At 32.5% G+C, this 15,213-nt stretch overlaps 3 protein-coding genes across 5 annotated transcripts; 1 reads left to right on the top strand and 2 right to left on the bottom strand.

The window, feature by feature from the left end:
• Positions 1-315: 315 nt before the first annotated feature.
• On the bottom strand, positions 316-1,937 carry LOC110662917 (serine carboxypeptidase-like 50). Its single transcript, XM_021822090.2, is given in 2 exon segments — positions 316-501; positions 503-1,937. Coding segments are annotated over 2 exon segments (1,365 nt in total). The 5' UTR covers positions 1,817-1,937; the 3' UTR covers positions 316-450.
• Positions 1,938-4,463: 2,526 nt separating this feature from the next.
• Positions 4,464-7,479, top strand: LOC110662982 (uncharacterized). Its single transcript, XM_021822165.2, has 5 exons — positions 4,464-4,807; positions 4,934-5,067; positions 5,386-5,467; positions 5,582-5,698; positions 7,072-7,479. Exons 2-5 carry the CDS (start codon positions 4,949-4,951, stop codon positions 7,120-7,122), a joined length of 369 nt encoding a protein of 122 aa, XP_021677857.1. The 5' UTR covers positions 4,464-4,807; positions 4,934-4,948; the 3' UTR covers positions 7,123-7,479.
• Positions 7,480-8,310: 831 nt separating this feature from the next.
• Positions 8,311-14,015, bottom strand: LOC110662911 (mitogen-activated protein kinase 9). Of its 3 annotated transcripts, none has more exons than XM_021822071.2 (10): positions 13,855-14,015; positions 13,375-13,783; positions 12,410-12,537; positions 11,612-11,671; positions 10,099-10,248; positions 9,812-9,967; positions 9,557-9,694; positions 9,383-9,456; positions 8,997-9,101; positions 8,311-8,915 (listed from the first exon to the last, which is right to left on the bottom strand). In XM_021822071.2, exons 2-10 carry the CDS (start codon positions 13,778-13,780, stop codon positions 8,657-8,659), a joined length of 1,476 nt encoding a protein of 491 aa, XP_021677763.2. In that variant the 5' UTR covers positions 13,781-13,783; positions 13,855-14,015; the 3' UTR covers positions 8,311-8,656. The 3 variants fall into 3 exon arrangements, with proteins under 3 accessions (XP_021677763.2, XP_021677773.2, XP_057997089.1); XM_021822081.2 differs by having other exon boundaries at positions 13,375-13,767; positions 13,855-14,003; XM_058141106.1 differs by having other exon boundaries at positions 8,521-8,915; positions 9,581-9,694.
• Positions 14,016-15,213: the final 1,198 nt, after the last annotated feature.

Below are 15,213 nucleotides of genomic sequence, written 5' to 3'. Positions count from 1 at the left end.
ATTTGGTTGTTGGCATGTGCAGCGACCTGTGTAAAAAGTTTCAAGGGTGTTTGATGTTAAAATGGGTTGGATCATGCTGGCTGAGATGGGAGAGGTGGAAAGAGACTTCATTCCACAGGCTGGGACACACTTTCCATGTAAGGGAAACACTATGTTGGTTGCAATTATGAAGTTATTTTAATGAATTAAAATAAATCCAGATTCACGAGGACCTCGAGCTCAACCATGGAAACTACTTGGAGATTGAACAAAACAAGTTAGGTGGCTTGGAGAATGCTTATTATGACGTATCAGGTGAATGAAAGAGAAGTCGGCTGAAATAACAAGCCCAATGCGCATTATTAATGAAATTTACTAGCAACTTCCACAATCACCGACTCATACAGTAACCTAGTCTTGCTAGTTGCTACAGCAAATGCATCAGCTACAAATTTCAGAGTGAACTGACCCCTATGAGTCTAATGCAGAATCCTTATTTTGCTCAAAAGCAAAGACGCCCCCCCCTATCCAAAACCCAATCCTCTATCATGGCCTGAGAATTTAATGCCTGGTCAGCTGGCACAAGATGACCTGCCCCTAGTACCAAGGCATGGCTCAGGCTTCCCCATTTCTGCACATAACCAGCAAGCTCTCCATTCACTTTCCAGAATTTTCTCTCAGCCATCAGAAACCTCCCAATCCCCTCCCATTTCATTGTCTTGATCCAAGCCTCAGTGGAAACCACACCAAGTCTCAAATCAAAATGCCCTTCGTACAACAATACTTTGCTCATCTTCAACAACAATTCCACCATATACTTCACACTTTTCATCACATCCTCTGCAAGTGCTTCCCCCACCACATCACTGCATTCGTCAAAAACTATAGATTCTTTTGCATCTATTTTCTTCTTCACCTCCACTGATTGCAAGAATTTGGTGACTAAACTTGTCTTATAAGGCACTTTCCTGGTGAAATCATACAAGGTGGCCAACCCTGTCATGTTTTGGAGCAAATCCAAGGCTTCAGACCTTGCATTTGTTGCCTCGCTCCAATTTCCCATTTTAACGAACTCAACTGCCTTCCACAGCGCTTCCTCCAATTCACCCTTTTGCCTCTCATTGATCAAACCAGAAAAATATGCATTTACAGCATGAATTTTCACTTGTGTCAGTGGATCTATTAACCCATTACCTATAGCCACACCTTTCAAGTTCACTTGCTCTGCCTCTGGCAACCTCATATTCTGCTTCAAAATGTAGTATCCAATTGCAGGGACATACTTCCCAGCATAACTCTCACCAGTAATATAAAGTGGACGATTCTTGAAATCTAGATCCAAACCAATGAACCCAGTGATCGCAGCAAAGAGATGCTTCGCAACAGAGTGTTGATCTCTGGGTATTTCTTCTGGTGTAGCAGCGATACTGAACCCAACTCCAATAGGATTATCAAGGAAAATAAGGCCGAAAATGCGGTTCCAAGAGCCTAGATTGCGTTCAAGAGCAATGTTTTCACCCTGAGTATCAACTACACGGTATGGACCGAGCTCAAAGAAGTTGCCTATCATGGAGGAGCAGCCAGGGCCACCCTGAAGCCAGATTAGAAGTGGGGTTTGGGAGAGAGGTAAGACTGGATCTTGGGCTTCATAGAAGGTGTAGAAAATGGCCGAATCGGTACTCGGATTGACGGGTAAATAGCCGGATTTGGTTGGGAGAGCTTCATCGGGAAAAGTAGAGCTTGAATTGGCGATCGTGAATAGTGATGAGGCCAGAGATTGCCGGAGGAGGAGGATAAGTAGCTGCAAGAAGCAGATCAAAGTCGCGGTTGACTTCATTCTTCTGAAGATAGTGAAGACTGCAGTAGTTGGCTTTAGGTTTTGGACTGTGATGTGGAAATTTGCTGAAGCATGTGCTGTGACTGTACTAATTGAAATACAAAAAACTATATTTAATAGTATTAAATGTTTATATTTTATTTTCAATTCATTTCGTTGGACTTTCAAATTTGAAATTAAATTCAATACAATAAGAATAATTCATTTAGAAAAGCTATACATCCCAATTCAACGTGGACAATAATTAAAATTAGCGCTAACCAAAAATATTGAAAAAACTAAAAATTAAAAATAATTCAATTAATCCGTTTGATTTTGATTTATGGATATAATGTTATTTACATTTTTCAAATTTGGATTTGTTTTGGATTTTAATTTGTTTTAAAAGAGCTTTTTTATTTTATAATTTTTTAATACATTAAATAATAAATTAATTATAAAATAAAAATTAAATTATAATGTTATAATGAATTTATAAATTTAATTTATTTTTTCTATTCACAATAATTTAATACTGGACATAGAATTTTTTATCATTGATATCCATTCCTATTGATTGCATTAAATGTAATTTAACATGTACATATTTATACTCATTGAAAAAATAAATAATATATTATTATTTATATAAAAAAAAAATCTAAGCCTTTGTTGGACAGGATATCATTTTCAGCTCAAATGGTATCAGAGCCAGCCTTATCACCTCAAGATTGCGGGTTCGAGACGTTGGAAGCTCTAGACGCCTACATGAATTGTGAGCCTAGGTACGTGGGTCTAACTAGCTAAGGGTCCCCCTATGCCCGGTTTTTGGGAGGGGGGAGTTGGCAACTCAACTGTGCACACGTGGCTAAGAGATATAAGGGTAATTATGGGCATTGACTGTACATGATATCCTTTTTCAGTTTAAATGAGACAACTTCTCCAACAAGGTCTTATGGAGCCTACAAGATCTTAAGTCCTTTATGTTAAGAAGAGATCTGAGAAGCTCAATGACAAAAAATGTATAGTGATTGATTACAAGCCTCTTAATCATTTATTGCAAGACAACAAGTTTTCACTTCTAAAACCGGATATCTTGTTCACTCAATTACATGAGGCCCGACTCCTTATTGGTATCAGAGTCTAGTCTCTCTTCCTCTGATGAATCTTTGCCCAGAGATCCAAGTAAAGGCAAAGCTCCTATGGCCTCCGAGCCACCTTCTCCACCATCACATATACCAAACTAGTCCACTCTTTTTTACTACTGCCATAGAACCTTTATCCTCATATAATGATTCTGATGGGTGGAAAATTATCAAGAGAAGGGATAAGAAAATCAGGAGTGTTGGAGAAATTGGCCATGTAGATTAATGGGAAAAAGGAGGTTGAATTGATAAGGTAAATAGGAGCTGGTTTGGATAAAAGATCAGGAATGAAATTATATCTTTTTTTGATATATTAGACTGTGAATTTATATTTTGAGAATCAATATTTTAATCTTAAAAGTTGTAGTAATGGGAGATTCTCATTTTTTAATTCCAATGTTCGAAGAAAAGAAAAGCTATCCATTAAGACCATGAAATGATGGCCAATCAGGTATAGCTTAAATTTTGATGCCGTACTTGATAGCAAGATTCTGAGAGATACGCTGAGTGATAATAGTATTCAGCTAATTTAAATTATCTACTGGCATCTCCACAAACTTCTCTTAATTATATTTAAAAGTTATATTTTAAATTTATAATTATGATTCATTATATGTCATCCCTGTTAACATCGTATCCCTAAAAAAGTAAAGAACAGAGGTAGATAACATAAGCGGTCAAAATTTTATATATTAAATGACTATTTAGTATTTCATTTAAAGTGTTAAAATTATTTTTTTAAATAAAAATATTATTTTATATGTTATTAAAAAAATAAATTTAAAAAAATTATTTTATTATTTTAATAATTTTATAATTAAAATTTATTAAATTTAATTTTAAATTAATTTTAATATTTTTTAACTAATATATTTAAAAAAATAATTTCCTTAACAGCATTACAAACTTTAAAAGTGTGAATGCTTTGTGATAAATATTTTTTTAAAAAATATTTTATATATTTTTTAATATTTTAAATATTTAAATAAAAAAATATTAAAAAAATTAAATTAAATATTTTTAAAAATAATTTTTTTAAGTAAAATTTATTTTTTTAATTTTAATAATTTTATTAAAATATAAAAATACTTATAAATATATAAAATAAATGTATACTAATAATTTAATATTATAATTAAATAATAAAAAATATTTTTATATTTATATGTAAATTATTTTATGTGAAATAAATAAAGACTAATATAATATTTTTAATATAAAAATATTGAATTTTATAATTCTTTTGTTTAAAAATAAAATAAAATATTTTTAAAAGTTAATGTTATAAAATTTTTATATTTTATTATTTATATTTACATAAAAATGTATTTATTTAATAAAATATTACATAACAAATAAAAAAATAATATTTTGTAAAATAATATAATAACTTGAAATCATTTATTTGTTATTATTAATTTAAATTAAATTTATTATATTATTATATAAAATATAAAATATATATTTATTTATTTTTGAAGTATCCTTATTTTTATATTAATTTATCATTCTTTTATAAAACGATGATTTTATAACAACTAAATTTTATTTCATGGAAAATTTATGAGATGAAATAAATAAATTTTATAAAATTTAAAAATTTCCACAAAAAATGGATCTTTCTGAAGTTGTTGGATGTAGTTTACATTTTACAGTTTCCATTTTAAGGAATCTAAAATTTGATTAATTTCAATTTTCTTCTTCTCCCTCCTCCATCTCTGCCCCGTCAATCTCTCACCACCCAGCACCGATCTAATCTTCTACTCACACGCCACTGTTCTCCACAGCTACCACCGTCAATATCTCACTGGTCACCACTCATCAACGAACAAGTCCACCACCAAAAGAGCGGTTAACCGGTTAATCGGTAATATAGGCTTACTAATTTTGATTGCCTCTATTTTTCTGAGGAAACAATCTTATTTCTTTGTGCACGCAAGGTGTTTGATTAAATTTCTCGATGATTACTCCTTTGTTGCACTTCATATTTCAGGTACACCTATCAATCATGATGCTTTATGATGGGTTTAGGGAAATTCTAAAGATTCAGAAGTTTCGTAGGCTCGTATCTTACACTGGGTTTTACTGCTTTGTTGCTGTCTTGAGCTATGCTTATACGAACAACACGTGAGTCGGTTACTATCCCATACAAGTATATAAATAATGCAAAAATGTGTTTGGATTTTGATATTTAAGCGGTTCCTTTGATCTTTTTCTTGGTTGGGTTGTTTTAACGTTAAATTGCTATTGTTTAGCTAAAAGCTACTGCTGGCACTTGATGTGGTAACTGGTTTTTATGTATGCACATTTGGTTGTTTTTAGAGAACTACAGCTAAGCAATCTAAAGTTGGCCAAATTGTACAACAGGATTATGATTGTAATACTTTTGTTGTCGCATCATTATCTTTAAAAAAAAATTAAAAAAAAAATAAAATTGTCTTTCAGGACTAGAGCTGGGTATTCTAGAGCTGATCAATTTTATGCATCTTACCCTGCTGGAACTGAACTTTTAACGGATACTGCTAAGGTCTGTGATTATTTTTTATTTATTTTAGTGTTTTATTTTTGTTTTTCCTTTTTTTTTTTTTTATATTTATGCGTACTTAGATGTGATGTCTGGGGTTTTGTTGAATTTTGGTAGTTATATAAAGCTGCACTTGGCAATTGCTTTGAATCAGAGGAGTGGGGTCCAATAGAGTTCTGCATCATGGCAAAGCACTTTGATCGCCAAGGAAAATCCCCATATGCCTATCATGCTGTAAGTTTTGCAATTCTTGTAATCAACCAAATTCTATTTCCTCATAAGTTATTTTGTTTCATATTGTTTGGAAGTTGAATTTCTCAATTGCATTTGATATAAATATGTTTCTTTTGTGCAATTTGCCATTTAAGTGATATTAATCTTATCAATCTGAATTTATTGGGAAATTTCAGATGGTAGTGTTTCTCTGAAAACCTGAAAGTGCTTATATAATGTCAAAATGGATGGCTGGTTGTGGAATTTCTGTTAGAATGATATCCGTTGATGCTGAAAGTCTTTTAATAAGATGGTGCAGAAAAGGATTGAAAGTAAAGCCTCTTCCATTATACCTGTGTCTTTTCTGTTTGATGTGAGAGATACTTTTGATACGTGCAATATCTTATGGCTAGGTGAATTCAGTTTCGCATTGATGATAAAGTTCTGCTTTTGGTACTCATAAAAAGAGACGGTAAAGGAATGATGATGCTGTAGCAATCCCAGAGAAATACATATTTCATGCTTACAGACCAATTGAGTCATTCTGAATCGCATGTTCTTAGCACAACAGTAGGAGGCAAAAGTTAAGAAATGAAATGTCGAGATCAAATTCAATCTTAACATGCTATTTTTTTTTTTTTTTAATTTTGTTAACTATTGTCTCCTAAGTATCTAGCATCTTCTGTCCCCATTTCCAGGCACCCTACTTTCTCACAAGGGATTGCCTTGCCTCTTATTACTTTTCTGATTTTGGCTCACCCACTAGATGTGAGTGCTGAATGAAATCCTTGTGTTGAGCCATTGACAGTACTTGCAGCCCAGGTCTAGTTAGAAGATTGTGGAGAAAATTTTCAAGTGAATTAATTGTGCTCCAAGCAATAGGATCTAATGAACTTCTACTTAACTGGTCTTAGTAAAGATTCAAATCCTGATGAAGTCAATCCTTATTTTTGCTAATATTTCCCGAATAGAACATTGCAGTTTTGATCCTTATTCTCATGAAGAGGATTTTGCAAGCATTTTCAATAGGGAAAGCCTATAAAAATTGCTGGACCAGGCTTGGAAATTATTTGGATCATTGATTGTGAATCTAAAAACCAAGACTCAGTTTAAATATTCATGGGGAAAATTTTTACCTTGGATCACATTCTGATTTTATCAATGAATTAAAGATTTTGTTAAATGCTTTGGGTTGCAAAGAGATCCCCATTGCTTTTACGGAAGATAGCTAGATGTGTGTACATTTTTAATGTGCTTGCCAATGCTTCTACTGTTAACTTGTTTACAATTCGATTCTACCTAATAGGAGGTGGTGGAAACTTTATCTTTCCAATAGTACCTCCATGGATTTTCTTTTGCTCTGCACTCATGAATTTATGTTTATGCCCTTGCAGCAATATATGGCACACCTTCTTTCTCATGGACAACTTGATGGAAGCGGCTAGAATGGAATGATACTTGGCTACTAGGTGAATGAATGGGTGGAGAAAAATACAAAATTAAACTCATGGCAATTTGATGCTATTAGATGATGAAAGACCATTAGAAGCTTTATTTCGCGCGATGGAAGGAATGCTTACAACACTTTTTCTTAACAGTGTCATGTAGCATTGCACCATCCTTTGGACAATTGAACCACTCGAGTTTGTCAGTATCAATATTTGAACTATTACTTTCTTGAATCATGATATTTTGACCTTAGAGCACACCTTGATAGTGCAGAGTAACTGCAACTAGATGCTATACAAATACTTGTGGAGGAATTTTTTGCGTGTAAGGAAGTATCTCAAATTACAGTATAATCTCACATACAAGCACATTAACTCTCAACTTTCAAAGTTGAACCAGCAAAGGATTGCTACAATGAAAGACCCCATCTATTTTCTTACAGTTGGGTATAGGAAAGGTTTTAATCAGCCTCCAAAGGAATAGAGTTATGAAATATTTTTCACTATATATACATGCAAAATTTAAGGTATGGTTCAATTGTTTAAGTTGTTACCGTTGTGTTCTTTTGGAATGATGGCTATTACAGTCATCATTTATAAGACTCCAAAACGTATATTGCAAAGGGAAATTTACAATTTGGTCCCGGAGTTTTGTCTCATATTATACTTTAATCTCTAAATTTTGAAAAATTAAGCATCCCAAAATTTTGCACCGTATTATATTGTTTCTAGATTTTTAAAAATTAATTATTTAGTCATTGAATTTTATATCATGTCACACTATAATTCCCATTATTTTAATAAATAAAACAATTTAATATCTTTTAATGGATGAAATTATTATAAACATTAAAATTATAGACTAAATTGTTTTATATACTAAAATTAAAGGAATCAAATAATTAATTTAAAAAATTTAAATATTAAAGTGTAATATAATATAAAATTTAAAAATTAAATAATTAATTTTTTAAAATCTAGGGACTAAAGTGCAATATAGAGCAAAACTTATGAACTAAATTGTAAATTCCCCATTGCAAAAACTGCCTAAAACTGGGAGTGGCTGTTGATCTATGAAGACATCAAGAAATTGCAGCTGTGATGTTTCCTAGAACAATCGACTTCCCTGTAGCAAAAATTAAGCCATCCAAATGTAGTTTAGATAGTACAGAACTGCAGTTTCGATAATACAGAACTGCAGTTTCAGGCATCTTAACTGCTATTCTATGAAACCAATGATTAGTTCATAGGATACAATATGTGAGAACGAGTAACACTTTTACACCCCACTACCTGAAGCTTGCATTTCACATTTTAACTTTTAATGTGAGAATACAAGCAGTGTAAGTGTTGAAAAGCAGTGGCAGTTAGCATGAAACGAGAAAAATACCTACATGAAACGAGAAAAGTACCTATCTTTTATCTCCAGCAGTAACTTAGCTGAATAAATATATTTTCCTAAATTGTAAACAACCACTTACTGCAGGGGCTATCAATGGTGTGCATTTAAAGAATATAGTCCCTGCATAAATCAGAGAGCATGTACTTCACGATCATTTCCAACTATGCCAATGCACCTTGAAGCACAAATACTGTCACTCTTCAACAGGCTATGGGTGCTACACTTTGGTTTGGTAGAGCTGGTCTGCACGGCTACTGCATTTCTGTTTGCCGATTGCAAATCTTCAGTTGAATCTGACTTTGGAGGACTCTGCAAAGTTGCACGAGTAAAAGAAGCTGCACTACGCTTTATAACAATATCAGTTTCATCAATTGTGCAGATCCGCTCCCTGTGAATAAGGAAAAGGCAATGAATAAAAGAACAGCATAACTAACAACATTAAATGGGAAAAATGTTCCCATCAAATCACCTAGGCAAGGAGGTAGCATGCTTCCTATGCAGAGGACTGCTTCTTTCACTTTTACCGTTTCCTTCCTCAAGATGTGCAAATTGTTCCTTAAATCGGTCAATTCCACTGGGTAAAGAAAAGATTTCATCATATCAGTTACAGTGAATGACACCTCATAGAGAGGAACATAACATTGCCTCTCATGTCATCCTTAGAACATCGATTAGTATTTATACACATATATTTATATATGAATTTCAATTTTCAATAGGAATTTTGACAATGGAGACTTGGCAATAATGCCATAAAAGCCATGCATAGGAGTTTCTAAAATTCCATGTTTTCTTCTGTATGTAATTTTCTTAATTCTTTATCACGCTACAAGAAGTGATACTTGAATGTCTGACCTTGGATACACGAAGTGAGTATGATCCGTTCCCCGAAGGTACTCTTTCAGCATCTCAGGATGGTACTCCAAAATCTGTTAGATTTAAATAATATAAATCACAAAGGAGAAGGAAACCACCAAAACTAGCAGAAAGTAACACCACTGAAGCAAGCATCTTTTAATATAGCCCTACCTCTCTATAGATTAACTCTCTTACATCATCTTCTGTCAATTTCCTCTTCTCAAATTCAAACTCGAGCTTTGAAATAGGTTGTCTTGATGGTTCATGCTCCTTATTTGCCAGATCATGAAAATATGGATCTGCTAATGCCTGTAGAAACGGAAAAAGCCAAAACTGGGATGAAAACTACATGAAGTTTAATAAAAAAAATGAACTACAAAGTGCCATGAAGTCAAGTGTTAACATATTGATTTTACTAAATCTTACCTCTTCAGCAGAAGGACGGTCTTTAGGATCAAATGCCAGCAATCGCTCAAGTAACCGTAAAGCCAATGGGTCTGCACTTGGAATTTTCTTTGACAAAGGAATTGGTCGTTTTTTCCTCATGCTGTTCAAATACTTTCTAGCTTTTTCATTCCCAATCTGCAGGTATTATTTAAAAGAAATAATATTTTAGAGGAATAATAGCATAACCATGGTTAGAATTGCTGTTTTAAGAACTTAAGAAAAGCTTTTCTAAAAGCAAGACAGATAGATAGAAAAAGGCCACAAACCCGTGCAATGGATTCTGCTGAAGGAGTGCCAAGCAAATCAGTTATGATATCCAACTGATGCACCACATTTTTTCCAGGAAACAAGGGTTTCCCAGTTAGCAACTCAGCAAATATACATCCTATGCTCCAGATATCAATAGCAGGGGTGTACTGCAGAACATAAATTCAAGAAAATGCTTTACAGAAAATCTCAAATGAATTATGGTCTAGTCAGTGCAAAATAGATCCATTAGTACCACTGAAAACACGCTAAAGCTCCTAGGTCCACGAAAACACAATCAAGTGTCAGAAGATACTGATACAAACAGCAAGATGCAAATCAGTGCAGTTGATCAATCTGCTGTCCAAACCATGAATGCATAAAAACACAGGGTAATGTCATGATTTCTGAGCCAAATTCACATATAAAGATAACAGGTTATGTAGTTCCTTTAAATTGCTTCAGAGTTTTGACTTTGCTAGCATGTATCAACTTCACTAAAAAGAAAATATAAAATAGAACATAAAACGCATCAAATCTCAGAAATTACAAATCATTGTCACAAAGCCAAGGTATGCCACATTATAACACACTCAAAATCAAATTATTGCTGTCACTGGGCTATAAAATCTAGAACTTTCAAATAATGCAGCCAAAATCACTGCTCAGTATATACGGTGTCATAACTCATGAATTTGTCATTACAGCCAATCAAATTCTATTAAATCTACAAAAGGCAAATGAACAGGCTATATTAGTGCATTCAGACAATCCAAATCAATAATAGATGTCCCAACACACACTAAACAAAAGCAATTCTTTGAATTGTTTTTGCATTGGATGACAATGATCTAGCAATTAAGGCTCCAGTAGAGTGCCTCTGATAGATTGAACTACTGGAAATTAATTATACGTAAGTGTCATTTGCAGTGTTCAGAACATACATGTCAATGGCTATAGAGGAAATTTATTTTCAAACCATAATCTATGGTAAGGCCAAATCTCTTAAAGTAACTATTACAAAATGCAAGTATCTTTCTAGCTCAACAAGGAGGGTATCAAAAGTAAAAGTGAGCAAACATCATGTGAAATAGCCTATGATAACCAAAGGCACTAGAAATTCAAAGATTCAACCTCAGTAACTACAATTTTTTTTTTCATGAAAGCAATGATCTAGCAGCATTACTGCAAGAATATCTGCAACACGGCATGTCTATGACAAATTATCACTTTGGGACCACACATTTTTGCATGTATTCATTTTCAGGTATTTGTGCAAATGCAGAAAAGAGACTACCTGCACTATTATTATTTCTTTTCTTTCCAACAAATTCCTGCAGTAAAGCAAATGCAGGTATGGAAAATCTAAAACACTCAACTTAGATGTCCTTAAATACATACAGTTTGACCAGGGAAAATAAGGACATGAAACAATCCCAAAGAAGATATCAGGAGGTAGCCTAGGCTGAATTTTTAATCAGTGCAACGACCAGAAACCAAACATGTGGTAAAAACTTATTTGCACATGCATACCTTAGAGGAAAAGGAGCCACAGAGTTCAGGAGCACGGTACCATCGTGTTGCCACATAATCCTTGACAAATAAAGTATTAGTCAGTAAATCCAGGGAACGTGTAGAATATTTTAATTGTAAACTCGTCAAATTAGAATCCTCCACAGATTTCATTTTCTTTCTTTGATCCCAAAAAATAGTAGGCATAAATAATACGAAACTGAAATAAACAACAGCCTGCTTTAAGAATGTTAGAATTATGATTCAAAATCATAATTAGATTTGGAGAAAAATCTTTTCCTAATTTGAGTGGGAGAAATATTGATAGAAGAATATTTCCTATAATGTGTAGAACTTTGTGTTAGTGTTATTCCTAAATTGAGTAGGACTCCTAATCAAATAAGAATTGAGGAAATTAACACTATAAATAGGAGAATATAAAATGTTATTTAGCTTTTGCCTATTGAAAAGAGTGTCTGTCAGTCAACCATGCATGGAGTGAGGCTGATAGTATTGTAATAGTAAATTATTGGGTTATGTCTAGAGGAGACTGAGAGGAACTAACTAATATATTTATTATATTTATTATAAGCAGATTCATGTTATACGGCTATAATTGAATTTATAGGTGGTATAACTTTGAGAGTTTGTAATAATGACTTATTATTATGATTATTATTATGATAATAGAAGATGGCATGCCCACGGATGTAGCTCTGTGTTAAGAGGGTAAACCATGTAAATATTGATATTTTCTGTATTTGATTTGTTTATTTGTAGTTTACACGCTTCCACAGTACACAACAAAGAAACACTTACGGTCCAAAAAATGGCGGAAGGGGCATTGGCAAAGGACACGCGAGCAAGCCCAAAATCACAAAGCTTTAGCTTGCAGTCCGCATTGGCAAGAATATTTTTTGGCTTCAAATCTCGATGAAACACATGGGCTGCAAAAACCAAGACACAGGAAAATCATCAGAGCCCATTCTTATCAAGTAGTGATGCCATTGAATAAGATAGTTAAAAAATTTATCATGTTAATTTATCATGTTAATGCATTTAAAAATTATTTGTCTCAATAGTAACTCTAATAATCAGGGGTGAGAAAAACAATTGTAACCGAAAAATCAAACTGAACTATTTTCATTCGATTTTTCAGTTTAGTTAAAATTGAAAGTTTAATTTTTAGTTTGATTGGATTATTTTTATAAAAATCTGAAAATATCTAACTGATAGACTTTTCCTTTTTATTACCATTTTTATTGGTTTTATGGGTCTCTATCGACTGCATTGTGTAATTTGCGAAATTTATAGCAAGTTTAAAAACTAAAAATATAGAGTTTAAAAAATAAATAAAATAGTAAAAAAAAAATCAAATCAAACTCAAATTTTTCTATTCAATTAACATTATTTTTTAATTTGATATGATTTAATTTGAAATTGAACCAACTCATAATATCAAATAAACCCTTTAATGTTTTAAATTTTTATGACTAAAATATTAACTGATATATATATATATATTTTTTTAAAAGGCGCCTTTTTGTTAATAGTTTCAACACAAATTTTAACAGTAATGTTAAAAAATTTAATTAATTTAGAATTTTTATAATTAAAATATATTAAATTCAACAGTAAATCAATTTTTAATATATTTTAGTTATACAAACAGATAAAGAGCTTTTCTAAAAAAATAAGAAATTGCTGTAATTAGATAAATAATTTAAAATTATATTTCAGTATTGAAATTGGAACAATTAGAAAAATTAGAGGATATAAAAAACCTGAGTGTATATATTTCAGAGCTCGAAGAAGCTGGTACAAGAAAAACTGATGATGCTCAGGAGTGAGATCATCATTCAACTTGATAACCTGGTGAAGATCAGATTCCATCAATTCAAAGACGACATAGATATCCTTGAACTCTCTGGGGGATGGAGGAAGCATTATGTGCTTGATTTCAACAATATCAGGGTGTCTGAGGAGGCGTAGAAGCTTGATCTCTCGCAGAATGCGCGTAGCATCAGAGACATGCTCAAAGATATTGTTCATCTTCTTTATAGCCACCTTCTCTCCGGTGTGAGTATCGATGGCGGAGGCCACCACTCCATAACTACCTTTCCCAATCACTTCTTGAATCTCGTACTGGGTCGCCTCTCCATACTCGGTGAAAAATTCTTTCTCAAGCATTGTCTAAATTAATCCCAAAAATTAAAGAAAAATTAGGAGAAATGAAAGAAGAATCAAAAGGGAAAGGAGTATACCTTATTGTCTGCGGATGAACAATAAGACGATGGTGCTTGAAGAAGAAGTAATTGGAGGCGTTGATTTGAGCTGCTAAGAACATATATATGTGAATTTGAAGGACTCTTACAAAGATTTTCTTTTGTGTGTTTGGAGAGGGAGAAAGGGTAAAGATTATATAGAGAACGCGACAAGACTTGAACTTGTCAAATATTTTGAAAGTAACAGTTCGCATTTCGCCGGGAGTCAATCAGATCGCGCGTGGGAAGGTATTGGCCGTTTGTTTGATGACACCTCAAACCTTCCAATTTTGACCTTTATTTCTCCTATATTATATATATGAAAATTTTTAATATATAACTATTTTTTAAAAGTATTATTATAAATAAAGATATTTTATTATATTATAGAAAGAGGGTTTTTTTTTTTTTAGGTTGGGCTGAGGAAAAATGGCACACGATAGGAATCTTTGAATTGCAAGGATCAAAATGAAAGAGGGCCATAAAAATGCGTACCTTATCTGATCAGTTATTCCCTGTGTTCACAGAGCTTCAGAAGAGAAATAATCTGATAGTGACTAACCCTGTTGGACTAGCATGGAAGCCACTCTCTCATTGGACCTCTCCTTCTCCTCCTCCAATGTATATATTTTATATTCTGAAACTCTAAACCTTAATTTTTTTTTTTTTTTTGCCTGCTTCTATTTTGATGATTGGATGATAAATAATTGGCCGTTATTTAATTTGAAGGTGAAGATACTCAACAAGCTTTTGAGTCTTTAAAAAAATTTAAAATTTTTAAAATTTTTTAATTAATAATTAAAAATTTCTAAATAATTTTAAGAAAATAAAGGGCACAGTCACATAAAATTAGTTGTGTATAAAACATATTATTATTATTATTATTGTTAATGGCTATAAATAAGATATTGAGACGCACAATCAATCACAGCCTTGAAAAAATGAGAGATTTAGAGGTGGGTTTATGGTTGTGAAACACTGAAGCCGTGTAATTTGGCATTCTCTCCCTTCTCTCCACTAGATAACTAATGGATATGGATTCTCTTCAAGTTCATATCAACTTGGGCCAACTACCCACCCACTGGTGGTTTCTATATTTTCCTCCTTTTTTTAATATTTATTTTTTTAATTCAACAAATATTTGTGCAATTCAGCATAAGTATCACCTCCTTTTCTTTAGAACATTTTCACTCTGCACGTCTTTAATTTTTTAAACGATTTTTTTTTTTTATTAATTCATTGGAACTTAATGGCCTGTTTGGAAGAGATAGAGTAAAATCATTTTTTTATATATAATTTTGGTATTATTTATCAAATCTCTCATTATATTAATGAATTATACTGCAGAAAGTAGGGGTG

The sequence above is a fragment of the Hevea brasiliensis genome, chromosome 18, assembly GCF_030052815.1.
Source record: "Hevea brasiliensis isolate MT/VB/25A 57/8 chromosome 18, ASM3005281v1, whole genome shotgun sequence".
NCBI lineage: Eukaryota > Viridiplantae > Streptophyta > Magnoliopsida > Malpighiales > Euphorbiaceae > Hevea > Hevea brasiliensis.
The sequence above is the reverse complement of the archived record's forward strand: the minus strand, read 5'-3'. Positions and strand labels throughout refer to the sequence as shown.

Excerpts from the sequence above, each read along its gene's own strand:
- LOC110662982 (XM_021822165.2), top strand. The coding sequence starts at position 4,949 with ATGATGCTTTATGATGGGTTTAGGGAAATTCTAAAGATTCAGAAGTTT. Across the intron at positions 5,068-5,385 it reads TATGCTTATACGAACAACAC|GACTAGAGCTGGGTATTCTA; the intron begins GTGAGTCGGTTA and ends ATTGTCTTTCAG. Across the intron at positions 5,699-7,071 it reads CCCCATATGCCTATCATGCT|CAATATATGGCACACCTTCT; the intron begins GTAAGTTTTGCA and ends ATGCCCTTGCAG.
- LOC110662911 (XM_021822071.2), bottom strand. The coding sequence starts at position 13,780 with ATGCTTGAGAAAGAATTTTTCACCGAGTATGGAGAGGCGACCCAGTAC. Across the intron at positions 11,672-12,409 it reads CTTCCGCCATTTTTTGGACC|GATTATGTGGCAACACGATG; the intron begins GTAAGTGTTTCT and ends TTATTTGTCAAG. Across the intron at positions 9,968-10,098 it reads CAGCAGAATCCATTGCACGG|ATTGGGAATGAAAAAGCTAG; the intron begins GTTTGTGGCCTT and ends TAATACCTGCAG.